Here is a 25,792-nt window from a genome sequence, read left to right on the forward strand (position 1 = left end):
GGATCCAAAATATAGAAACAAAAATGGACCTAGCGGACAAAAAGATTGATAATATGGAACAAAATCAAATGGAATTAAACAGGGAATTAGAAGAGTCAATTACTCACTTGGAATTAGAAAAGGCAGCATTCTTTTTACGATTTCAAAACATTGAGGAAACTAAGGGAGAAGACTTAAGAGATCTGATGACGAGTATATTAGTGGAGATCACCCAAAAGGAGAAAAACGAGATCAGTAGGGAAATCGATGAAATATACAGGGCCCATACAAATTATGCTCGTAGGAACAGATTACCTAAAGAGATCCATGTCAGATTTGCACGTAAAACAGTAAAGGAAGAGATCTACACACTAATGAGAGAGGAAAAGATTTGTTATAAAGGAAAGAAAATAATCACCCTAAAACAGATCCCAAGACGAATAAGGGAGCACAGAAAAAAATATAATTTCTTAACAGCTCCATTGAATCAACATAAAATAATATTTCGTTGGTTGGTGCCGGAAGGGATTCTAGTATCCTGGGAAGACAAGAAATACAAAATTGATACGATAGAGAAGGCACAAGAATTTTTCGACACTCACTTTACATTAGAGGAGAAACAGGAAACTAGGCATGATTCAGAAAATACGAACCAAGATCACCCGACAGAGGGAATGAAAAAAGAACAGGAAGAGAAGAAACGTATTGAAAGGGAGAAGATGGAGAGAGAAGGGGCCAGGGGGAAAACCCAAATGATAACAAGGAACAAAGGCAAACTTAAATTGACATACAGATAAGTAAGGAAAAATGGGACAAGAAACGAAATTGATTTCAATCAACATAAACGGACTCAATCTACCAACTAAAAGAACACATATTTTTTTTAAATTACAAAAATTAGACATAGACATTATTAACTTACAAGAAGTACACATTAAAAAACACCATCAACAGTTATTAGAAAACAGAAGATTAGGTACATTATTCACCTCATTATCAGATCAAAAAAAAAAAAGGTATCGCAGTATATATCAAAAATCATATCCAAGCAAAACAAATTTATGCAGACGGAGATGGCAGGATATTAATGATAGACATTAAGAAGGAAGCCCAAAATATACTGCTAATATCAATTTATGCACCGAACGGGAACCCAAAAAAATACTTCAAAAAAATACACAACAAAATCAAAGAATTGGATTACGAACACATATGTATGGTAGGGGATTACAACGCAATCGTAGATATGGATTATGACTATCAAAGTAATAAAAAAAATAAATTTAGGAAGAAGACACTCCCCAAGTGTCTTGGGTCATTAAAGACATGACCCAAGAATTTCAATTGAAAGACGCTTGGAGGGAATTGAATAAAACTAAAAAACAATATACCTACTATTCGAATCCCCACCAATCCTGGTCCAGGCTAGACATGGCCTGGATGACCACAGAGTTAAGAGAGAATATCAAAGAGATTGAAATTACACCGAATGTATGGGCAGATCATAGTCCTATAATGATAGTTTGGAAAGGCCAACAAAAAAGGGGAAGATGGATGATGGACAGAGAGATCATTAATGATAAGGAATACATTGAAATGATAAAGAAAGAGATGGACATATTTTTTCAAATAAACAAGGATGAACAAACATCACTGCAAATTTTATGGGATACCACAAAAGCATTTATAAGAGGATTAACAATCTCTTACAAAGAGAAGAATAATAGAGAGAAGCAGCAAAGAAGAAATAATTTATTGATAGATCTTGAGAAACATGAAGCAGAATTATAGAAAGATCCTAATAGAAAAGAGGCTAAAGAAAAAATAAACCTCATTAAACATGAAATAAACTTAATAACAGCAGAAATAGCGAGGAAAATTAAAATGACAAAACAAAACCAATTTGAATATGCCAATAAAACAGGATGGTGGTTGGCCTATAAATTAAAGAAAGAAAAGGAAAAAAGACTAATATATCAATTACAAGACGAACAAGGGCAAATGCAACATACAAATGAGGAAAAGAAACAAATTGCTAAGAGTTTTTATCAGGAATTATACGCACAGGAAGGAATCCATATAGAGAAAGTTAAAGAGTATATAAATAAAACCAATATTCAAGAAATAAATGAAATCCAAAGAGATCTATTGAACAGACAAATATCGATGTTAGAGTTAATTGAAGCAAGGAAGAAACAGAATAACAATAAAACACCAGGTCCAGATGGCATTCCGGCGGAATTTTACAAAATAGAAAATCAGTCAATAGATAACATCTTACTACTGGTCCTGAATGAAGCAATTCTAGAAGCCAAAATCCCGAAATCATGGACAGAGACTATTATCACACTGATACCCAAGGAAGACTCAGACTCCACCCAAATTAAAAATTACAGACCCATATCGCTTCTGAACGTCAACTATAAACTATTTACATCAATTATGGCACAGAGAATAAAGAATCTTATTGTTGATTATATCCGCCCAGATCAAAATGGATTCATTCCAAATAGACAGATAAAAAACAATACAAGAACAATAACTGACATTCTGGAATACTTCGAGCAAAAATCAGATGAACAAATGGCCTTACTCTTCCTCGATGCACAAAAGGCGTTTGATAACCTTAATTGGACATTCTTAATATTACAATTAGAAAAAATGGGAACAGGCGACAAATTTTTAAATATGATTAAAACAATATACTCCAATCAATTAGTGAAAATATGGATAAACGGAGAGATAACAGACCAATTCAAAATATCTAAGGGGGTGAGACAAGGATGTCCTCTATCCCCTATATTATTTATATTAGCATTAGAAACATTGTTGAACGAAATTAGGAATGATAAGGATATAAAAGGTTTAAGAACAAAAAACCAAGAGTACAAATTACAAGCGTTCGCTGACGATGTAGTATTCATTTTAGAACGCCCAAAACAATCAGGAATAAAACTATTAAGGAAAATAGAACAATACGGCGAAGTGGCAGGACTGAAAATTAATAGACAGAAAACAAAATTATTAACAAAAAAATTGACGAAAACACAGGAGAAAGAATTAGAAGAGACGTTAGAAATACAAACAACAACCAAAATAAAATACCTTGGAATTTGGCTCACCAATAAAGTTTCAACTCTTAAAGAAGATAATTACAAGAAACTGGCCAAACAAATTCAAAAGGACTTAGAGGTATGGAGTAAACTGAGACTATCACTTTTAGGTAAAATCGCCTTGATCAAAATGACAGTCCTACCAAAAATATTATATTTATTTAGAACAATACCAATAAATGCAGGAAAATCATATTTCAAAGACCTTGACAAAATGATCTTAAAATACATATGGCAAGGAAAGAGAGCTAGGATTAAATTGAAACATCTGCAAGATACCAGAGAGAGGGGTGGTCTAGGATTACCGGACTAGCTAACTTACTATAATGCAACAACATTAACTTGGATAAAGGACTGGATAACACTAAAAAACAAACGCATGTTAGCATTAGAAGGATTCGATCTCTTAAAAGGATGGCACGCATTCTTATGGGAGGAAAAACCCAGGCAACATGAACATTTTAGGAGACATTATATTAGAGATGCATTGGCAAAAATCTGGATGGAAATAAGGAGAAAACATTACGACAAAATCCCAAGATGGATATCAACCATGGAAGCCCAAATTTACCCGAATACAATGGATATAGATAAAATGAAAACATATGATGAATTGTTGAATACAAAAGGAGAAATGAAATCAAGAGAAGAGCTCAGATAGCAAGGTACAGACATTGATTGGTGGCCGTACCTACAGATAAAATCAAGATATAAAATGGATAGGGAAAAATTTGGAATCCAAAAAGAATGAAATGAATTAGACAAAATTATACTGCAATCTGACGATAAATTAATAACCAAAATATATAATTATTTATTAAAATACAAATTAGAGGAAGAAGTAGTGAAGGAAAATATGATTACGTGGGCCAAGAATTTTGGATACAATATCAAATTAGAAAATTGGGAGAGAATATGGAAAGTAAACACCAAATTGACAATGTCCGTACCTTACAAAGAAAACACAAGATGTTCTACAGGTCATGCAATAGAAAATATAAGTATAGAACAAAAAACAGAGGTGATTACTTATAAAGAGCTTCTTTTTTTGGAAAAGGGGTAAGTTGCAATTGAAATCTTTAGATGTATTAAAAGAAGAAGGGATAATTTATACTTGGTTTCAGTATGGTCAGCTACAAGCTAGATGGAGGGAAGATCAAAAAATTGGTGTCATGCAAAATGAGGAAAATCTGGTGAAACAGATTAGAGATCAAAGTTAGATGCATATTAAAAGGTTGTATAACACTTTATTGGAAATAGATTCAGAAACGGAATTGGTTAAGGATTGTATGATAAAATGGGCACAAAATTTTCAGGAACCCGTGATAATGGAAACATGGGAAAAGATTTGGGTTAGAAATGTTAAATTTACGCAAGCACAAAATATGAGAGAGAATTTTTATAAAATGTTTTATAGATGGCACTTAGATCCTAAAAAATTATCATGTATGTACTCGAATTTGCAAGCTAAATGTTGGAGATGTGAATGTGATGATGCAACCTATTATCATATATGGTGGACTTGTAAGAAAATCAAGGCATTTTGGATAAAAATTTGGTGGGTGATGCAGAACATTTTGAAAAAAAGGTTGAAATTTACTCCTCAATTGTTTTTATTGGGTATAACGACGGATTGTACAGTATTAGAGACTAAATTGGTTTTGAACTTAATATCAGCAGCCAGGCTGTTGGTAGCGCAATACTGGAAGAAGGACTCTCTTCCTACTATTGAAGAGTGGATACTGAAAGTAACTAACTTAGCAGAAATGGCGAAAATTTCAGCGTATTTGAAGGACTATATACAAGAAAGATACATATAGGAATGGAGAAGATGGATTGATTATATTCAAAATAAGTATCAGACAAGAAAATATCAAATAGCTTATGAATGAATGTTAAGTATTAGAAGTATTATGTTATCTATAGTGGAGTTAAGGTTTCAGGGGGGGATATAGTAGTCTAAGGATAGATAGGTTAATTTAGTTTATGATTGTTAACTGAAATACCTTGTATTTTGCTCTGGGAAGTCTGGGGGGGGGAGGGGGGATGACGGGAGGGAAAGGGTGGGGGGAATATTGGGGGGAAAATCTTTTTTTTTTGTAAAACTTTTCAATAATAAAAAAAAAGATGTTCTACAGGTGGCACCTCCCCCCTGCACGTCTGGCAAAGATGTTCCCAAACACCACACAGAACTGTTGGAAATGTAAAACACACAAAGGGACCTATTACCACATGTGGTGGTCATGGCCAAAGGTTAAAACATTCTGGAAAATGATCCAAAAACAGTTGGAAGAAATTACTACACAGAAAGTGCCTCTTTGACCAGAAACTTATTTATTAGGAATATTGACAAAAGACTACAAAAAAGAAGTATAATATTTGATAATACACATTCTTACAGCAGCCAGAATTACTTTCGCACAAATGTGGAAATTGGAAGACACGCCATCAGAAGAGAGAACAATACAAAAAACATTGGAATGTGCGGAGATGGACAGACTTACCAAAGAAATTCAAGAAAAAGAAGACTCAGATTACTATTTGATTTGGCAAAAATGGTACGATTGGTTAGAGAAAAAGAAGATGAAATAAGGGAATACCACTCAAGGACACAAAAATGAGGAACCAAAATTAATGTCATTACATAAATATCGTTATATAATGAAGGATATATATATATATAGAGAGAGAGAGAGAGAGAGAGATGGATATACAAATTACCGATGTAGCTCCATTCACAAAGCTCAAGTTGCATGACTTGATTTTAGTGTACAGTTTGTTTATGTATAGTTTGTTTTTATGTATGTATCTTTGTATATGTATGTTTGTTTATCGTTAATAAAATTAAAAAAAAAGAAATCTCACTTCTCCCAACTGTTAGGATATTTCCTGAATTTTTGTTGTTGTTGTTGTTTCCATGAACATTGCAGCAAAGGAACTTAGGTCTGAAACTCCAAAACTGGAAGAAACTATATATCACATAGTATATTGTCTCTAAAATGAAGTTCAAAACCAAACTCTTAATTAGCTGAATGAAACATTTAAATACATATAACATTCACAGTCAGTCCTATAAAGCCATTTCTTAAGTTTTCTTACAATGTCTGAGGTATACTTAGCCATAATCTGAAGTCAAGATTTGAGATAGTTAGGAACTACTGTACAAGCGAAGTTGATGTGGTTATCTATAATGCTAAATGAACCACGAATAGCACTTTCTGATTGTTTAGAGAAGCTGAACCAGACTGGTCAAGCAGCAGGCACATGAACTGGGCCATTGTCAGCAAATGCTGACCAGGAGGGAAAGGTCAGTACTTGGTAACAGCAAAAATGGTTCTGCTAAATCACATAATCACAGCAATGACATGAAGCCAGCCTCAGCCTGTTACTAATTTCCTATTTACATAAATCATTGCTGGAATATAAAGGAGGCCCGAGTACTGCAATCAGGGAGCAAAGATGAAAAGAGACAAGGAAGCGTAAAAGACCAGCAAGACAGTTCTTGTGTTGTTTCACTCTAATTATGAGCTACCTCTAGGAATTAGCTTTGAATGCTCATTATGCACAGGCAAATAAGTTTACCATTGAACTGTCAACTCTGTCTTGTTTATCTGTCAGCCTGATTCACCACGGATGTGTCAGTGAGCAAACTAAGAGGGTACAGTTAGTTGGCAGTGTAGGGGAAGCGTATGGGTGCCAACTGGCCTGCGGCTTTGAAATCCTCTCAGGGATATGGAGGCAGCCCTTCAGTTCTTAAGAAAAGATGAGCAGATCAAGGGAGTCGGTGTTATGTTGGAAGCCCCACCAGCTCATGCTGTAACTTCCATGTAACTTCCACACATCTTAAAGTTGCTGAGATTGAGAAACATGGCCATAGGCAAACAAATCTCAAAAGGTCTCCTCCTCGTCTCTGGGCCACAAACATCTCTCCCTTCTAATTTACTCAAATCCCACTTCCTGCAATAGCCGCTTCATTCTGCCTAATGGCAGGAAGAGCGCTGCATGACACTCCTAAGAACACAGAGGGAGGCAAAACGAAGAAGAAAAGAGATGTATTCTTGGCCTCTTTACCAAGCAGTACTGCTAGTATTGCTGTGGACTCTTTCTCAAGTAGAAACAGAGTACATTCACTTGTATTTTTGTATTGTCTCACGGAATGGAAGAAAAGCATATTAAAGTAGTTTTCTGGGTGTACCCTGAGGAAGAGAAGGCAAGCTGAGATTTATCACATCTGGGCTGCAAAACTCCAGTTGACCACTAGGTAGAAGCAAAGTGGCAAAGAGGTACACACCAGCTGTGTGAAAGTTTCTAGCTGCCGTTCGCTAGAATTAGGGGTGCAACTGGAGGAGTGGTCAAATTACATCTGAAGAACTGTTCCAGTGGTGGGTTTCAAATTTTTTTATACTGGTTCTGTGGGCATGGCTTGGTGGGTGTGGCAGGGGAAGGGTACTGTAAAATCTCCATTCCCTCCCCAATCCAGGGGAAGGTTACTGCAAAATCCCCATTTACTCCTGATTAGCTGGGACTTGGGAGGCAGAGAATAGATGAGCGCGGGGCCAGTCAGAATTTTTACTACCGGTTCTCAACTACTCAAAATCTCTGCTACCAGTTCTCCAGAACTGGTCAGAACCTGCTGAAACCCACCTCTGAACTGTTCGCTTCCTCAGAATGTACTTTTACTCTTGCTGATATTTTTATATATTTACAAAAAGCAAACACAACAAAGGCTTCTATCAACGAAAGCTTTTTTTCTACCATCTGAACTAAGAATAGGTGATCCTTCCCCTAAAACCTTATCCTGATTGAGCAGATGTGAATGCTGTCTGTCAAGGAGTGAGCTTGAGATTTTCTAAATCAGGCAACAGTGAAGCCAGTGACTTTAAAATATGAATGATTATGTGTAAACACAGAAGAGGCGATGTATTGGTTAATATCATCCTGAGGATTGTGGCAGATCTCTGCATGGCCGTAATTTGGGGACGTGAAACGAGCCTTAAACTGATGGATTTGAATTATCCATTTTGGAATTTCTTTTTGTGTTGATAAACATATTATATTATCTTGAATCACAAGGCAAGAGAATTATGCTGGGGCATGCAGAAGATCGGGTTGTTACCCACTACGATGATGGGAATTAATAATCCTGATGAAACCCACAATTATTACTATATGGAGTATAACTATAATGTCACTCGGGTGGTTGTTTTTACTTTTATACATATAAGAAGATATTTACTACTGATGGGGGCAGATATGATTGAAGATCCTGAATAAACTGTTGCACCAGCAAGCTATGTTACCCGATTATGGATGTTGGTTCTACCAATCCAGTGGAAAGACCTCAAAGAAGATACTATATGGATTATAAAGTTAAAGTCATTGTCTTTTCTTTTTTTTTTTATTTAGATATAATGGAAAATATAGACATATATTTTTAAGTAGTGTGGGCAGTGAATCAAAGATATTAAGAAATGTTGTGTATGGTAATTTTGCATGATAGTGGGTGAATAAGCTAGTTAGTAGATTGATTAGTCTAAGAAAAGGGATTTTTAAGTGATATATTTAGGGGAGTGGAGGAAATGGATAGAGTGGAATAAATGTTAAACTAGATTTTATGGGGAAGGCCGCTTTGAAATGTTATAGTAATATATATAGAAGATTAAATGTTAAAGTAGGACTTATTGTATAGTTTTAAAGTGGAGAAGTTATTCTATAATGTCATAGTATAATGTCTTTTTTTTTTCCTTTCTTTTCTCTTTTCTGAAATGTATGGATAAAGGGGGATGTTATAATATTAATAATATTTTTAGTAAGTAAAGGTCAATATCTAGAGGAGGGAGTAAGTAATCTGTTATGAATTAGGTTCTTTTTTTTTGTTATGAAGAAGTCACAGGGGGGGATGGGTGGGGAGGGGGGGTTAGGGAGGGGGAGGGAGAGGGGGGAAAAAAGGGGGGGGAAATTTGTATTTGAAAACTTTTTCAATAAAAAAAAAAAGAATTTTTACTACCGGTTCTCAACTACTCAAAATCTCTGCTACCAGTTCTCCAGAACTGGTCAGAACCTGCTGAAACCCACCTCTGAACTGTTCGCTTCCTCAGAATGTCCTTTTACTCTTGCTGATATTTTTATATATTTACAAAAAGCAAACACAACAAAGGCTTCTATCAACGAAAGCTTTTTTTCTACCATCTGAACTAAGAATAGGTGATCCTTCCCCTAAAACCTTATCCTGATTGAGCAGATGTGAATGCTGTCTGTCAAGGAGTGAGCTTGAGATTTTCGGATGGACCTGTATAACTGATGGTGCTGCTTGAACACAGTCCATTTGGCTGCAGGGGCTGCGGTGCCTGGAAGAAAACTGGATCTGCCACCCTAAGCAAAAGTGGCTGCATATCTTTAGGTAAGTCAGTTAAGATTCAGCACAGGACACTGGAATGCGCTTGTGGAATATAAATCAAGCAGCAGGGAAAGTCTGGAAACATGACAAATCTTTTGGCTGGAGAATCTCCTAATTTTAAAGACCCAGAGAAGAAAAGGCCAGGTTTTGGCATGGGGGTGGTGGAAGAAGGAAACTAAGCAGGCTTTGAAAGGAAAAAGGCAGATGGAATTTAATGTTCTTGGAAGCTAGCCCTGGATCAGGGACTCCCCAGTGTGGGCATTGCTCCCCTGCCTTGAAAGAGCATTGAGAAAAATACTGGAATCAGTTGAGCACGTTGTTCAACCATTTTGTGGACTATTCCAAGCAGAAATTCAACCACAAAACAAAAACAAACCATACAGTATTTTTTTCTTGGCTTGGAACAAGAGGATCAAGGGTGATTTCATGCTGGACTGTAGCTTCAGTGGATATAATGTTAGGCCCAACAAGGGAACGGGGACTTGGAAATGGTTCTAGCTTTGGTGAGGCTTCAGACACTTTGGTCTTATGGGAACCATATACAAAGGACCACAAAGGTTACTAACTTGCTACGGGAAGAGTAGCATTTGTGTATCTGTGTTTACTATATGAAAAGAGAGGACTTCTCCTCTATGGACAGGAGGGAAATCAAAGTGATTTTGGCTGCTAGAAGAACTGTTAACTAACGCCTTCATACTGGAACAGGCTGGTACATTAACATTAACACTCCATAGCCTGCAGACTTAAAAGATTGTCTCCATCAATCACACAAGTGTGGACATGTTGGCAGGAAGAGAAAATTGATGTTGGAGATTCTTTATACTGGAGGTGGGCAGCCTTTTGGTGGCTAAAGGTCACATTAATTGCTTCAGGAAAGCTTAGGAGAAATCAGTTACATGGGAAACTCTATCTGGAAAAAGAATCTGTTAAGGTTAGTTTAGGCTTATCCTATAATTTTTATATACTACCCTCTTCAAAATGTCAGAGGCCACATAGGATTTGGGGACTGAGCATTTGTCACTCTTGAAGATTCTCAGTCATCCAGGTCATAGTTATCCCAAAGGTGCTTTTTCAAGAGGCAACTGGACTTTCTGTTTTTTCTTAGAAGACATTTTGCTTCTCATCCAAGAACCTGTCACTCTTGTTGCATTAAAAAGCACCATTATGTCAAACTCACGATGACATGTTGTCATGTGACGTATTGCAACTTTCCCCCCCTTCACTAAACTGGGGGTGGGCGTGGCCAGTATGTGACGCATCCGGGCTGTGGGCCGTGAGTTTGACACCCCTGCTCTAGATCAACTAATGAACAACTGTAGATAAATTTCATTAACCATATAAGACTTGAACTCCTTGATGTAAAACTATAACTGGGGGGATTCCAGACCACCTTGATCTATTATGGTCTGTCTGGGCCCGATCTCATCTAACTTAATGCACTTAAAGAGTAACATCTGAAAAACTGCATTGCTTTCTCTTCTCACAAATGGATCTCTCTGATGCATTCATATATCAAGTGTCCTTTTAAATTAAATCTGGAGGATTAAAATTCACAAGTGACATTAATATAGTTAAAGCAAAGTTATTTTCATAAAAAACGAGGCATGACAGCTGAAGAGCTTCAGGCATTCTCAAAAAAGAAATTAGCTGGCACTATTGATTTCTTCTAAGCCAGAAGAGAATTTTGAGATTTGTTCAAGAGATCATCATGCTTCTGGAATAAGATTCACACTAAATTCAACCCAATGAGTCTCCAGAATTAGTTCCAGCCTTCATATATATCTGATTTTAAATTGCTGAGCTCCAGGACTGCAATGACTAGCTATTGGCAAATGGTAGAGTTTATTGAAGGTGATTTTGTAAAATAACAATTACATCTAGGGTGCACATTTTTTGTCTTTTTATCCTTTAGTGAAATGAGGACGCTGACCTTCTGCATTTATCAGCCAAAAGACTCAAATCCAGAAAGCCCCCAATTGGCACTTGCGCAACATCTGCCTGAGAATTTTAACATTGATTTCTTATGGAAAGCTAAATGGATTGCTGAATGCCCAGACATACATAGGAAGACATATAAATGACCCCACAAAAAAGGTGCCAGGCTTTGACCTGTCATACCACCAATGGACAATCCTGAATAGGATTTGCACTTCACATGGCATCTGCCAGGACCCTCTGTATAAATGGGGCATAATATCCTCCCCTCAGTGTGACTGTGAGGTCCCACATCGAACTGTAGATCACACGGTGATCAGCTGTAAGCTAAGGGCCTATACCAGTCCAATATCTGATTTTTTCTTCTTCATATAAACAATGCTGTGCTTCAATGGGTTAGATGGTATTTGAACACAGATCTTTTTAACTTTTATATTTTACTGTGTGTTTATTAATCTATCACTTAGGGGTGTACTCACTATTTTACATTGTAGCCAAGTGTCATTTCTTCAGTGTTGTCACATGAAAAGATATACTTAAATATTTGCAAAATGTGAGGCGGTGTACTCACTTCTGTGACATATTGTATATTGCTAGTCCAGTGGTGGGATTCAATTTTTTTAACAACCGGTTATGTGGGCGTGGCTTAGTTGGGGGTGTGGCTTGGTGGTCATGTGACTGGGTGGGTGTGCTTAGCTTGTCATGTGACTGGGTAGGTGTGGCTAGCTGGTCATGAGACTGGGTAGGTGTGGCTAGCTGGTCATGTGACCGGGTGGGCGTGGCTATGTGCATAGGGACTACTCAGAGGGCTGAAAAAAGTCATTTCTGACTGGTCTTTGCACTTTTGACCGGTCCTCACACTTATGACCATCCTCACATTTATGCCTGTTGCGGCATTCTTAACAACCGTGTCAGTCATTTCACCACTACTTCTCTTCACCATGGTGACAAGATAGGGTGCAAAACGTAAAATGTGAGGACAGTCATAAGTTCAAGGACTGGTCAAAAGTGCGAGGACCGGTCAAAAATAACTTTTTCAGCCCTCTGAGTAGTCCATATGCACGTAGGGACTACCAGAGGGCTGAAAAAAGTGATTTCTGACAGGTCCTCGCACTTTTGACCGGTCATCATTTATGCTCATTGCGGCATTCTTAATTAAATTAATTAAATAAAAATGACCTACTGGAGCAGTCGGATGCAGTCCGAGGCGGGCGTTCGGGCCAGCTGCAGGGCAAGGTGATACAACCGGGGTAGGTAGGCCGCTGCTGCCCAGGTGGGAGATGGGCACAGGCCTACAGGGCTGGCTGCAGGGTGAAGCGATCGGATGGAGTAGGTCAGGGGTCTGCAACCTTAAATACTCAACTTTAAACACATGTAAACACTTAAACACAACCTTAAACCTCAGTGGGCATTGCCAACACCATATCACTTACTCCCACCCAGGTTTTGTGGCTCCCAGTATTTTCTTTTAAACAGGTATCTCTCGGTGTCTCATCTCTCTCATCTTTCTTTCTTCCCTTCATCTCTTTCTCCCCCCCTTTCTCTCCTTCATTTTTCTTTCTCCCCCCTTTCTCTCCTTCATTTCTTTCTCTCCATCTTTCTCCCTCCCCCTTTCTCCCCTTCATCTCTTTCCCCCTTCTCTCCATTTCTCTTTCTCCCATTTCTCTCCTTCATTTCTCTTTCTCCCCCATCTCTTTCTCCTCTCCCCCTTTCTCCCCTTCATCTCTTTCCCCCCTACTCTCCTTCATTTCTTTTTCGCCCATTTCTCCTTCATTTCTCTTTCTCTCCATCTTTCTCCCTCCCCCTTTCTCCCCTTCATCTTTCCCTCCTACTCTCCTTCATTTCTTTCCCCCCTTCTCTCCTTCATTTCTCTTTCTCCCCCCATTTCTCTCCTTCATTTCACTTTCTTTCTGTCTGGGCAGTGGTGGCAGCAAACCTACCTCACCATCGGGTCGCCCTCGGCTTGGAGGCGAGGAGGCACCTTAAGGCTGCGCCCCACTGCGTGTGTGCCTGCAGCCGGCTCTTGTTACTCTTTCTGAGCTTCACAATGGGGCAGACGGCGCCCCTCCTCCTCCTGGAGCCCATTACGATCCGGAGCTTCAGCTGCAGCCTGGGCAGCCAGTGTTCCATGGCAGAGAAAAGTCGCGTGTCTCCCCCAGCAACTGGATGGGCTAGGGAAGGGGTGGGCAATTGTGGCTCTTTTACAACCTGTGGATTTCAACTCCCAGAATTCCTGAGACAGCCAAACTGTCTCAGGAATTCTGGAAGTTGAAGTCCACAGGTTGTAAAAGAGCCACAATTGCCCACTCCTGGCTAGGGTAGGTTGGCGCTGCGCGGGTGGGAGGCGGGGTGGGGCAAGAGGTGGACGGGCCAGCAATTTAACAAACGGTTCGGTGTGGTGCGAGGCCAATAAAATTACAAAAAAACACCGAACCGTTTGTTAAATTGCTGGCTCACCTGACCCTCTCCCACCACTATTTATTGGCAATAAATAGTGGTGCAGAGGGGCTGGGCGAGGGGCGGGGTGAGCCAGCAGTTTAACAAACGGTTCAGCCGAACCGCCTAGAACCAGCAGAATCCCACACTGTGCTAGTCCATGTATGATATACCATACACTAAATAAAAAATAGCGAAAAGGGAAAACCTGACAACTAAGCAGAGACTTCAAATCCAGGGTGCTCTTAAGCACCAGTGAGTTCCATTTTGTGGGGCAGTCATCACATGACTTGCACTAGGAATATGGTCAATGAAACATATTGTGTATAAAAAATTAAAAATAATATTTGCTTAGATGTCGGTCTCAATATTGTCTGATTAAAAAAGCAAAAACTTGGCTGCACTGCCGTCATGCTAGATTCAACATACAATGAGTGCCCTGCTGGGGGTATGAATAGTATGTGAGGGTTGAGATAGGTCTTTTGTGACCTTCTTATTTGTCCCAATGTCTATTCTGTCTATTCTATATATATTCTATACAATTTCTCTGGGAGGAAAAGACTATGAGGCTCCTATTTTATCCCCAGCAAAAGAGGTCAATATGGATAGCAATGAGGAATGCAGTAACACTTTCTTTCTGGGGGGAGAAGGGAAGGGTGATTGTGAAATCTCTTCCCTCCACTTTGTACTCCAAGTGAATGCAGTCTTGAACAGCTGATCAGTGGGTTACAGATAGTCCTCCACCTATTACCACAATTGAGCCCAACATTTCTGTTGCTAGGCAAGACAGTTGTTTAGTGAGTTTTGTCCCATTGTATGATCTTTTCTTTTTGCCACAGTCACAGAATCACTGCAGTTAAGTTAGTAATATAGTTGTTAACAGAATCTGGATTCCCTATTGATTTTGCTTTTCAGAAGGTCGCAAAAGGTAATTACATGACCCCGTGACACTGCAGTCATAATAAATGCATGCTGGTTGCCAAACATCCAATTTTGATTATGTGACCATGGGGATGCTGCAAAGGTCAAAAAACAGTCATAAGTCACTTTCTCAGTGCCATTGAATTTCAAGTGGTCACTAAATGGATGGTTGCAAGATGAGGGCTACCTGTACATGGAAATATGTAGAAGAAAATGGATGTATTCCTTTTCCTGGCTGTCACCTCATTTGAGTTGCCTATAGGCTCTCTGTACCAACCCCAACCCCAATCACCATTTCTTACTCCCCATTGTTGCCATATCCCTTCATTCCTCTATTTCCCTCTCTTCACCACTTCTTCCCTGATGTTCTTGTCTATTCCTTACCATCCTGGCAGGCTCCCCTCTCTCCCCTCATATCTGCAAGAAGTCAATAAACTTCCTTTAGAAAGAACTAGGTTGCTAAAGGTAAGCCTCCAAAGGTAACACTCAGCAGGGACCTACAGAGAGATCTTTATTCCTTTGGGTGTTCTTGACAGAAAATTTTTCAGAGCTTTATTCTTCCACTTTCTAAATCAACAACCAACACCTAAACAAAGCTTGTGTATGACAACGCTTGGAGAAATTGCTGCCAGTAATATATACACCTTTATATTTCATTCTTGGTTAAAGTATTGGACTATTCCAAAAGCTGTTGTAAAATGTTGGACTGGAAAGATAAAAGAGTTGATGGGTATAATATAGGAAACAAAGTCAATTTTAATACCATCTTCAACTTTCCTAATAGTTATTCTTTGACAATTAGTTGAATGCAGGTACCACAAACTAATGGACATTCACAGACACTGAAGAATGACAAGGGGAACACCCTCAGATTTATTCACATATTATTAAAAATGTTATTTATATCCTGCATTTATTATTTTTGTAAATAACAAAAGTTATCTAAGCTGCCTAATGCTTCCTCCTCCTTCTCTTACTGTCCCCACAACAATAACTACACTGTGAGGTGATTTGGCTAAGAGAGAGTGACTGGCCCAAAGTCACCAAGCTGGCTTTTGTGCCTAAGGCGGGACTAGAACTCACGGTCTCCCAGTTTCTAGCCTGGAGCTTTAACCACTAGATCCAACTGGCTCTGAACTGATACTGATGCTAAACTGGAGGCCAGCAAATTGTCGGGTTCTGACAATCCTTATGTATCTTTGGCAGATGAAAGAATAGCAGCACAAGCAGCTTGATTTAAGCAAAGCATTGTTTAGGAAATGTTTTCTGGCTTCCATGGCAGCAAACTTGTTTTAATAGGTACCAGACTTCCATGGCTCATCCAGTAATTAATACATTTCTTCTTCACAAAGTGTTATGTTGATCCCCAACCCAGGAGCTAAAACTTCAGTTATGAGTATTAATCTTTCTCATGCTGCGTGGCATCCAAAAGGTACATTGACTGAGCCAAGCATCACTGCTTTAATTTAAGCCCCTACTTTTAATGGCATGTCACTGATTGGCAGTGTAATTAGATGACTAAGTCTTTGGAAATGGCAGAGTGTTTTGTTTTAATCAGTAGCTCGTGTGTCTCTTGGCCAAACTACTGTTCCTTTTGCCTTTGCTCTGTCATATGTAATATGTGGATAATGCAATAAACAAACAACGCTAGCCACTCTTGTCAGGCCCCGTTCCTTCTGCTGCCTGACAAATATGTCTTTTTCCCCCCCCTCCTCGCTATATGAAATATTTCAGGGCATGCTACCCTGCCTAGATGGAGGGCCAAATGGCTTAATTTACTAACAGCTCTTCCTTGTTTGTGTCAGTTATCAGCCCGTGAAACACTTTTATTTTCTGTGAAAATGGTCTGCAGAAGGGATACTGTGAAATGGAATGATGGTGATCTGTGAGATGTTTTATCAGTACTATTCTAATAGGGTGTTTGCACTGCTTTTCATTAAGAGCCATCGCATAGCTCCCCCCTCCCCCCAAAAAAGGTTGACAAAGACACACTGCTCAATTTCAGGATAAAAGTTCTATAGCTAAGTAGGATTTTCAAAGAAGTCACAAAAAGTTAATTATATTGAGAAAGAGGATAGAAGGTTGTTCTTCATTCTCCCAACAGATTATCCTTAATATAAAATTACAATCAGAATAGCATAAGCATGAGAGAAAATTCTCACTTATGGCCATAGCAATGCAGATTTCAATGCAACATTGGTCAGCTATATAATTATGGTTCAATATTATACTATCAGCACAGTTGCATGGAAAATTTTGTAAGACTCTGTACATAGAAAAATAGTAATACTAAAAAACGACCTCCTAAACTCTTGTAAAGAACTATTAATATCTCTTCTAACCTCATTTCCAGGATGAATTGAATTTTATATTCAATTTTTCTTGGACATAAGGATGCTACGATAATTCACCGCTGCAAAGTTTGTTTTTGCAGCTTCTAAAACTTGCACATTGTTGATAGCAAAACAGAGTAAGCATGAATAAGTGTGTGTGTATGAGTATCTGTGCTTAGACTATTCTGTAGGTTTTATTTAGTAAGTCTAAGTTTGTGTTTCACTGACCTGTAATGAAAAAATTGATTTGTATAGTAAATAAAAACTAGCCACTAGTAGTGAGATTCTTTGAGATGAGACCAATAGGCCATTTAATATTTGAATCAGGCAAAATTTCAAAAATGCAAGAACCCACAGGCATGGTAGCTCTGTCTAAAAAGCTGGCAGTGTCTGATTGAGACAAATGGGACAAAGGTTGAGTGTGAAAGTTTATGCACTCATTTAGACATTATCATACACAACTTTTTAGTCCATCTAGCATATTGTCAATCTTAATAAGCCACTTTGTGAAATTCCAGCCCTGATCTCTGGCATAAGTCAGTAGAGAAGAAAAGAAGGTGTCATAATTTTGGTTGTCAAAACAACTGTGACAAACCAGTCAGTTCTTGTTTAGCAAATTGTGCTGTTTCTGCATGAAGAACCCAGACTATCTGATGCATATTATAACTTTTTGGCTGTTAAACACAGCATATTCATAATTGGTTTAACTATCAATCTCTACTTAAACCTTTCTATGTTGTTTCCATCCATCTATGCATTGCTTTTTCACATAATCTTATTTTTCTGTATCCTTTTTCTTGACATTCATGACATTTTAACATTGAGACATGGTTCTTGCTTAGAACATATCTTTATAAATAGATAAATTTATAAATTTATAAATTCCTTTTAACATTTTCAATTAATCATATTTATCCTTATTCTTTTCCTTAACATTTTAACGTTAAAGCATAGTTCTTGCATCAAGCATATCTTTACATGTATTAATTAATTTCTTTTAACATTCTTAATTTCTATAAAAATCTCCCTTTTATTATTACAATCCATCTTTACTTTATTTCTAATCACATTATCTTCATTTTCTCACCTACAAACATATATTTCCTTCCATTTTCCAAGTTTTTAATTTTGTTCTCCATAAATCAAATTAATTCTCTTTTCTTATTTTTATTCCGGATATGATGTATCAAATCTTTTTCTTTTGAGGCTGCGTTTAATCCTTCTTCTATTCCCGCGCCAGCATTTAAGTTATTATTATTTCAACTGTAGGAGTTCCATTGTAGATTTCTTTTCTTTTCACCATAATCAAGCCGCCTGCATACAGGAAAGAAAAATCCTCCTCCACAGAGTTCAGTAATTTTTATCTGTAAAGCTCAGAGTTTCCCATAACAAAGGGAAGTTATAAAGTTCCTCTTTACGCCAGATGGTGTCTCTCTATAATCCATATTTTCCATTAGTCATGCAAGACTCAATTTTATTTATTATTATATAACCATCCAATTTATTTCTTCTTCTTTTAATTAAAAAAGTATCAAATCTTCTTTTTGCTTTTTAAAATCCAAATCCAATTCAAATTTTAAAGTGTTTAGTCTTTTAACCATATCTCCAGATTAATTCTCTTAGTTCTGTTTCAAAATTAGTTGTTTCCCGGGTCTTTGTCTCTTTAAAGTTGTAGTTTTAAAATTTTTTCCAAAGCCCCTTTGTTGCATAGCCGCTGTTTTAGGCTAGGGGTCTTCTAATTATTAGTAATGCTCCAAACGTTGTTGCAAGCCTGGGCTGTTGTCACTCACCCGGCTTCAAAGAGCTCCATTTTTCTCCGCTTTCCTCCAGCACTTTTCTTGCCTGGTTGTCCCAGCTTCGTGGCAGCCGCCATGGCTGCCACCCCCCGCCGATTCAGAGAGGGTTCCCTCCGACCTCCGAGAAACTTGCCTGTTTCTCTTGGTCATCCGAGGCGCCTCTCTTCTTCCCCCGTCTCTGCAAGATGGGTTCGGTCCAAAGACCCATCGGTGGCGGTTCGGCAGCCGGGTTTTCGCGGGACTCATCAGAGCCCACTATTTCCCCAACTGTCTTGCTGCGTCGCCAAACCGGAAGTGGCCAAATATTTTGTTTGATTTATTCATAAATGAAACAGCGTATCTATTGTGTATTGTGAATATTCCAGAGTTACATTAGTATCTATCATTTCTATTATCTTATATCCAGGTAGCCCTTGACTTACAACCATTTGTTTAGTGATCATTCGAGGTTACAACAGAACTGAAATAAACAACTCATGACCCTTTTTCACACTTACGTTGTAGCATTCCCATAGCCATGTGATCAAAATTCGGATGCTTGACAACTAGTTCATATTTATGACAGTTGCAGTGTCCTGGGGTCATGTTATCACCTTTTGTAACCTTCTGACAAGCAAAGCCAATGAGAAAGCCAGGTTCACTTAACAAACATGTTATTAATTTAACAACTGCAGTGATTCATTTAACAACTGTGCCAAGACAGGTCATTAAATGGGGAAAACTCACTTAACGAATGTCTTGCTTAGCAACAGAAATTTGGGGTTCAATTGGGGTTGTAAGTTAAGAACTACCTGTATAAAGTTCTTCCAATCGCTTTATAGACATTTTTTCTCCATTTCCTCCTTGTCCTTCAACTTATTTGTAGGCAGCAAGTTTTTTTCTATTTACTTCCCTTCCTTCAATGGACCAGTGTCATTTATTTTTGAGTTCAATAACTAATAGACAGGAATAACTGTGTAAATATTTTATTTAAAATTTGTGCTAATTCACAGGTGAAAATTTCACTATATAAAACACTCCCCAGAATCTGAACAGAATGGTGATTTTTCCATGTCTTCCACATTCTCCATGCTCTCATAATATATAGCAAATATGGTCTTTCAAATTTTACCTCTGTAATTATGCACAAGGTAGTGATTGAGTGTTGGTCTTACCTGATACGCCACTTCTAGTCACTAGGAAACACCGGTCACTAAAGGGTTACAACCTAGCCAGTAGCTCTAGGACTGAGTCCACCAACAAAAGAAGCCCCACCTCTTCCTGTATCCAGTTTGAGACAAGGACGAAAGGTAGACTGTCGTGTCTGTAAAAAATAAAGGAAAGGTAAAAAAACCCCAGGACCCACCCCCCTCCGTCAACAGCCAAAAGCCAGCACGAGAGGTGCCGGACCAATTGGGAGGGGGTGACCGGCGTTTCCTAGTGACTAGAAGTGGCGTATCAGGTAAGACCAATGCTCATTCTCAGTCACGGAGGAAACGCCGGTCACTAAAGGGATATACCAAAGCCCATGTACCTATTGGGAGGGAGAAGGCTGGCGCCTCTCCTGGTCCTGGGAAGAAACCCGCTGCAGCACACACTTCCAAAGGAGGCTTCCGCCGATGCATAAACATCCAACCGGTAATGCCGGATAAATGGAGATGGAGACGTCCAAGTAGCGGCTCGGCAGACCTCCTCGAGTGAAGCTTGGGTAGACCAGGCAGTCGAAGTAGCCGCGCTCCTGGTAGAGTAGGCTGTAACACCACGAGGCACTGGCAATGATTGAGCTTCGTAAGCAAAAGAAATGGAAGCCCTGAGCCATCAACCCAAGGTAGTAGAAGAAACCTTTGACCCCATGGACTGGGGTTGGAAAGACACAAAGAGAGCCTCGGAGCGACGAAAGGAAGAAGTCCTGGAGATATAAATCTTGAGAGCCCGACGAACATCAAGCTTGTGCCACACCTTCTCCAAGCGATGACGGGGGGGAAGGACAGAAGTTGGGAAGAATGATCTCTTGAGAACGATGAAAAGCTGAATTGATCTTTGGAATAAAAGCTGGATCCAATCTCAAAACTACTCGATCAGCATGAATAATACAGAGATCCTGGCGAACTGAGAGGGCAGCCAACTCCGAGATCCTCCTAGCCGAGGTGATAGCCACTAGAAAGGCTGCCTTAAAAGACAAGAACTTCAGCGAGACTTCCCGGAGAGGTTCAAAAGGAGGACCAGTAAGAGCTAACAGAACCTTATTCAGGTCCCAGGTGGGAAACCGATGAACAGCCGGAGGACGTAGATTGGCCGCACCTCTGAGGAATGAACAGATGAGAGGATGAGTGGACACAGACTCAGCGGTGCTGCAGGTGAGGATAGATGAGATGGCAGAGATTTGCCTCTGGAGGATATTGGGAGACAGCCCCGATTTGAAGCCATCTTGAAGGAAGCCCAGGATGTCAAGAATGGAAGTAGCAGTAGGAAGGACCTTCTTACGGTGACACCAGGCAGAGAAGGCCATCCAAGTGGCATTGTAAATACGGTTTGTTGATCCTCGATGAGAGGCTGGATCATAGAAATTATTTCTGAAGGCACCCTGGCTGAGGACAGGAGGAACCGCTCAACCTCCGACGGTCAGCCGGAGCCACTGAGGGTCTGGATGAGCTAGACGGCCCTGCCACAGAGATATTTTGTCGGCCGGGATCTGCCAATGGGGAGCAACAGAGAGAGCCATCAGATCTGCAAACCACGGTTGTCTGGGCCAGAAGGGAGCCAGAAGGATGAGCTCGGCTTGTTCCTGCAACAGCTTCCTGATGACCCTGGAGATGAGGGGAAGAGGTGGGAAAGCATAGAGAAGAAGACCACAAGGCCACGGGCTGATCAAGGCGTCCACAGCTTTGGCTCCCGGGACAGGAAATCTCGTGTAAAACCTCGGTAGCTGGTGGTTGGATTCGGACGCGAAGAGGTCCACTGCTGGAAGGCCGAAGCGATGCACGATGTCCTGGAACAGAAGTGGATCAAGGCTCCACTCCGTCTGGTCCACCACCGAGCGACTGAAAGCGTCTGCCTGAACATTTGCTGACCCTGAGATGTGAGAGGCGTGAATGGATGCCAAGTGACTCTCCGCCCACCTGAAGAGACGAGATGCCTCCCTCATGAGAGCCTTGGAGCGGGTCCCTCCTTGCCGGTTGATGTGGGCCTTGGCAGCTACGTTGTCTGTTCTGATCAAGACATCCAGATCTCGAAGGAGAGGAGGGAACTTGCGAAGAGCTTGGAAGATGGCTCTGAGCTCCAAGATGTTGATGTGAAGTCCCCTCTCCTGGACCGACCACTGCCCTTGGGCCATCTGAGACCCCAGGTGAGCCCCTCATCCAAAGAGGCTCGCGTCCGTGGTGATGCTCACGCGCTGAGGCACTCTGAACAGGCATCCCTGAGCAAGAGCCGGAGAGGTCCACCATGCCAAGGACCGGAGAACTTGAGGAGTCAAGGGGACTCTGGCCTCTGACGTGCTCCTGCGAGACCGTTGAAACGGAAGTAAAAACCATTGAAGTTCCCGGCTATGAAACCGAGACCAAGGAGTGATCCCGAAGGCAGAAACCACTTTCCCTAGCAAGCGGGAAAGCCCCAGGAGGGAAAAAGAGCGAGAGGCCTTAACCTGACCTACCAACTCAACAGTGCTGTCCTGACGATCCTGAGAAAGGGAAACCTGCAACCTGACAGAATCAATAACAGCCCCTAAATGCTGAATGCACGTGGAGGGAACTAGGTTGCTTTTAGAACGATTAACCAAAAAACCATGGGATTGCAGGGTCTGAAGAGTGACCTGAATATCCTCATTACCCCTAACCTCAGAATTAGACAACATAAGAATATAATCTAGATAAAACAAAACTCTAACAGGAAAAGATCTCATATGGCCCGATAAGGCAGCCATGATCTTTGTAAAGACCCTAGGAGCTGAGGAAAGGCCAAAGGGAAGGGCTCTATACTGATAATGCCTACCCCGATAACAAAAACGGAGGTATTTCCGATGGTCCGGAAAAATGGGCACATGGAGATAAGCCTCCGTCAAGTCGATGGAAGACAAAAAATCACCTGGACGGATAGAAAGGAGAATGGTCTGGAGGGATTCCATCTTGAACCGACGATAGACTATATATCGGTTCAAGGATTTAAGATCCAATATGGCCCTCCAGCCTCCTGAAGCCTTGGGAACTAGAAACAAACGGGAATAAAATCCCTGGCCAACTTCCCCTAGGGGAACACATTGAACAGCCCTAATCTCCAAAAGATGTTGAATAGCCTCATCTAGCAGAACCCTCTTGGACCTGACATGTGAGACAGGGCACCTGACAAACAAGTCAGGAGGAACAGAAGAGAACTCAAGGGTCAACCTAAACCTAATAGTACGTCTAATCCAGGGGTCTGAAACTGAACAATCCCATTGGTCAGCAAAAAATGCTAACCTACCTCCAATTAAGGAGTCAGGGATAGGTAAAGGAGAACTAACGGGATCTGCGAAAGGGACGCCCCCTACCCCCCCTGAAGGGTCTGCGGGGAGGGAAATGGGACCCCTGCCTGACCTGGAAATCCTGCTGTTGTCCGCCCCTGGGCTGAGAGTACCGCTGAGGCCTGGACTGGAAGGAAGAGAAGTCGGAGCGAAAGGAATGGCTTCGAAAGGAACCCTGCTGACGAGGATCAGATCTTCTCGATAAGGCGGGCAGAATCTTGCGATGATCCTTCGTCTCGATGAGGAGTGGATCCAAGGCTAGGCCGAAGAGATTGTTCCCCGAGAAAGGAGCTGATGCCAGTCTCCACTTGTTCCGAACATCTGCCTGCCACTGACGAAGCCACAGAAGCCTACGAGAAGTGACTGAAGCCCCGATAGCCTTAGCTGAAAACCTTGCCGCATTCAGAGTAGCATTAGCAGAGAACTCAACAGCAGTTAGGATCTTGTTGATGTCCTGGTGAGATCGCATATCAGAAGGAGGCAGCCTTTCCTGTAGTTGGTGAAGCCAAAGGATGGAGGCCCTGTTAAAAAAGGAAGCGGCCGAGGAGGCCTGAATGGACCAAGCTGAGGCCTGGTGGTCCTTGACCAAGGAGCGTTCAAACTTCTTATCTTCAGGGCGCAGGAATTCCTCTGACGGACCAGTAAGAGGAGATGCAGAAGAGAGGGCGACAACCGGAGCATCTACAGAAGGAACTTGAAGAATATTAGCAAAATCAGATGCCATATTATAAAATCTTTTATCTAGACCATTGGGAACCGGGCCAGAACTAGGAGACCACTGTCTTTGAACGACATCAGAAAACAGCTTGGGAGCTGGAACGACCTCTGCACGAATGGAAAATTCCTGAAATAATAATGATGAAGCCCTCTTGCTGAGGGCTGAGAAGAGGATGTAGAAGCCCCTTGAGAGGAAGGAGTAGAAGAAATTCCCAGGCCAGTAACATTTTGAGCTTTAAATAAAAGGGATCTGAATAATTGAGGCTTGAAAAGACCAATGAAGGAAGGCTGGTCTGGTTCTAGACCTTCATCATCCGAGAGATCTTGATCAGGGGCAATTTTCCCCTCAGACAGGGAACCTTGACTTGCATTTTCCGGGGAAGCCACCCTTTCTTCACATAGCACAGGATCAGCAACGGCCTGGGCCCTCACAGAACGACTCTGCTGACTCACATAACTGGAGGCCTCAGAAGAGGCCCTTTGCTGAAGGCCTTCAGGAATACCCTGCCTAATTGAAACAGAAATAAGTTCAGCTAGGGCAGGAGTTAAACTCACAGGAGCCTCAGCCCCCTGAATGCTGGATTGGGCTTGAGCCACAGGAAATTCTTGCCTTGGGGGGGCCTGAATAGAAACAATTGGAGATAGAGGCCTAGCAGCAGGAAAAACTGAAGAAGCATCAGCAGCCACATTCTCACCCAGAGTAGACTGATCAGGAGAAAAATCATGTTCAATTTGAATTTGGGAAGAAGGAACAGCCACATTGGAAGTGGGGAGGGCAGGAGATTTAGAAGGCCCCACAGAAGGAGATGAAACTCTAGAGGCCTCTGAAGCAGCTTTTTGAAAGGCCTTTTCCATGGCCTTATGCCTCCTGGTCTCTTCTCTTGATGATGCAGCAATATTAGCACTCTTGGAGTGAGTGGATCTAGTAGAAACTCTGGCTGCCTTGGGAGGAACAGGATCCCCTGAGGAACTTTCTTTAGGATCAGAAGAATGGCCCCTTTTTCCTTTGCTTTGGGATTTATTGCTCCTAGCAATAGCCATGTTAGAGCAGAAATTTACTTTTACAGCTCAGAATAAATGCAAAGGATAGAAATCACCCTTAAATGCACCCACACGGGATAATTGGTGGTTCAGGTAACTCACTGCGTCAGGAGAGAAGCAGAGTAGAATCTAGGAGCTAGGAAGATTACTCAGGAGGCAGGAAATGGCCCCTAGCCAAAGGGCTTAAAAGCGCGGCAAAATTGGGCGCGGAAAAGCCTTCGCGCCAGAAATCTGCAGCCACAATTCTCTAAACAGCAGCAGGAGGCAGGGAAACCTCTCCAAAAGCCTCAAAATCCTCTGAAAGAGCTGCAAATAGTAGCGGCGGTGCAAAACGCACGTGGGTGCTGCCGCGGGGCTGCTCAGGGCCGCCGGAGCGTTTCTAGCGCTCCCCAGCTGATTCCAATTAAGTTTAGCCGCTTTTGAAGAAAACGCCAGTAATTTGAGCAGAAATGAGCAAACTAAGTAGAAATAAGCCAGCAATGGCCAAATAAACTCCCCCACGAAGAGTTAATGAGAGAGAACTAACAGACACGACTGTCCTCTACCGGACCGAGTTGAAAAACTGGATACAGGAAGAGGCGGGGCTTCTTTTGTTGGTGGACTCGGTCCTAGAGCTACTGGCTAGGTTGTAACCCTTTAGTGACCGG

At 40.9% G+C, this 25,792-nt stretch overlaps 2 protein-coding genes across 7 annotated transcripts in view; both read right to left on the reverse strand.

Moving 5' to 3' along the window:
• The window catches only part of LOC148114717 (uncharacterized), a 36,810-nt gene extending 23,337 nt beyond the window's left edge, over positions 1–13,473 (reverse strand). For 3 of the 6 annotated variants that reach the window (XM_087890141.1, XM_087890142.1, XM_087890140.1), the window contains exons 1-2: positions 13,365–13,441; positions 12,608–12,728 (exon numbers count right to left, since the gene is read on the reverse strand). In XM_087890141.1, coding sequence (XP_087746267.1) covers positions 12,608–12,728; positions 13,365–13,372 — 129 coding nt within the window. In that variant the 5' untranslated portion in view covers positions 13,373–13,441. Of the gene's footprint in view, positions 1–12,607; positions 12,729–13,364 lie in introns of all 6 variants that reach the window. The other 3 variants (XR_015733197.1, XR_015733195.1, XR_015733196.1) reach the window with 3 other exon arrangements.
• An 8,421-nt stretch (positions 13,474–21,894) lies between these two features.
• LOC117661164 (uncharacterized) lies at positions 21,895–24,111 on the reverse strand. Its single transcript, XM_034409717.3, has 2 exons — positions 23,461–24,111; positions 21,895–22,389 (listed from the first exon to the last, which is right to left on the reverse strand). The coding sequence occupies exons 1-2, from the start codon at positions 24,109–24,111 to the stop codon at positions 21,895–21,897; spliced, it is 1,146 nt and encodes a 381-aa protein (XP_034265608.2).
• Between the last annotated feature and the right edge of the window lie 1,681 nt (positions 24,112–25,792).

The sequence above is a fragment of the Pantherophis guttatus genome, chromosome 3 (assembly GCF_059756535.1).
Source record: "Pantherophis guttatus breed Tessera chromosome 3, ASM5975653v1, whole genome shotgun sequence".
In the NCBI taxonomy this organism is placed as follows: domain Eukaryota; kingdom Metazoa; phylum Chordata; class Lepidosauria; order Squamata; family Colubridae; genus Pantherophis; species Pantherophis guttatus.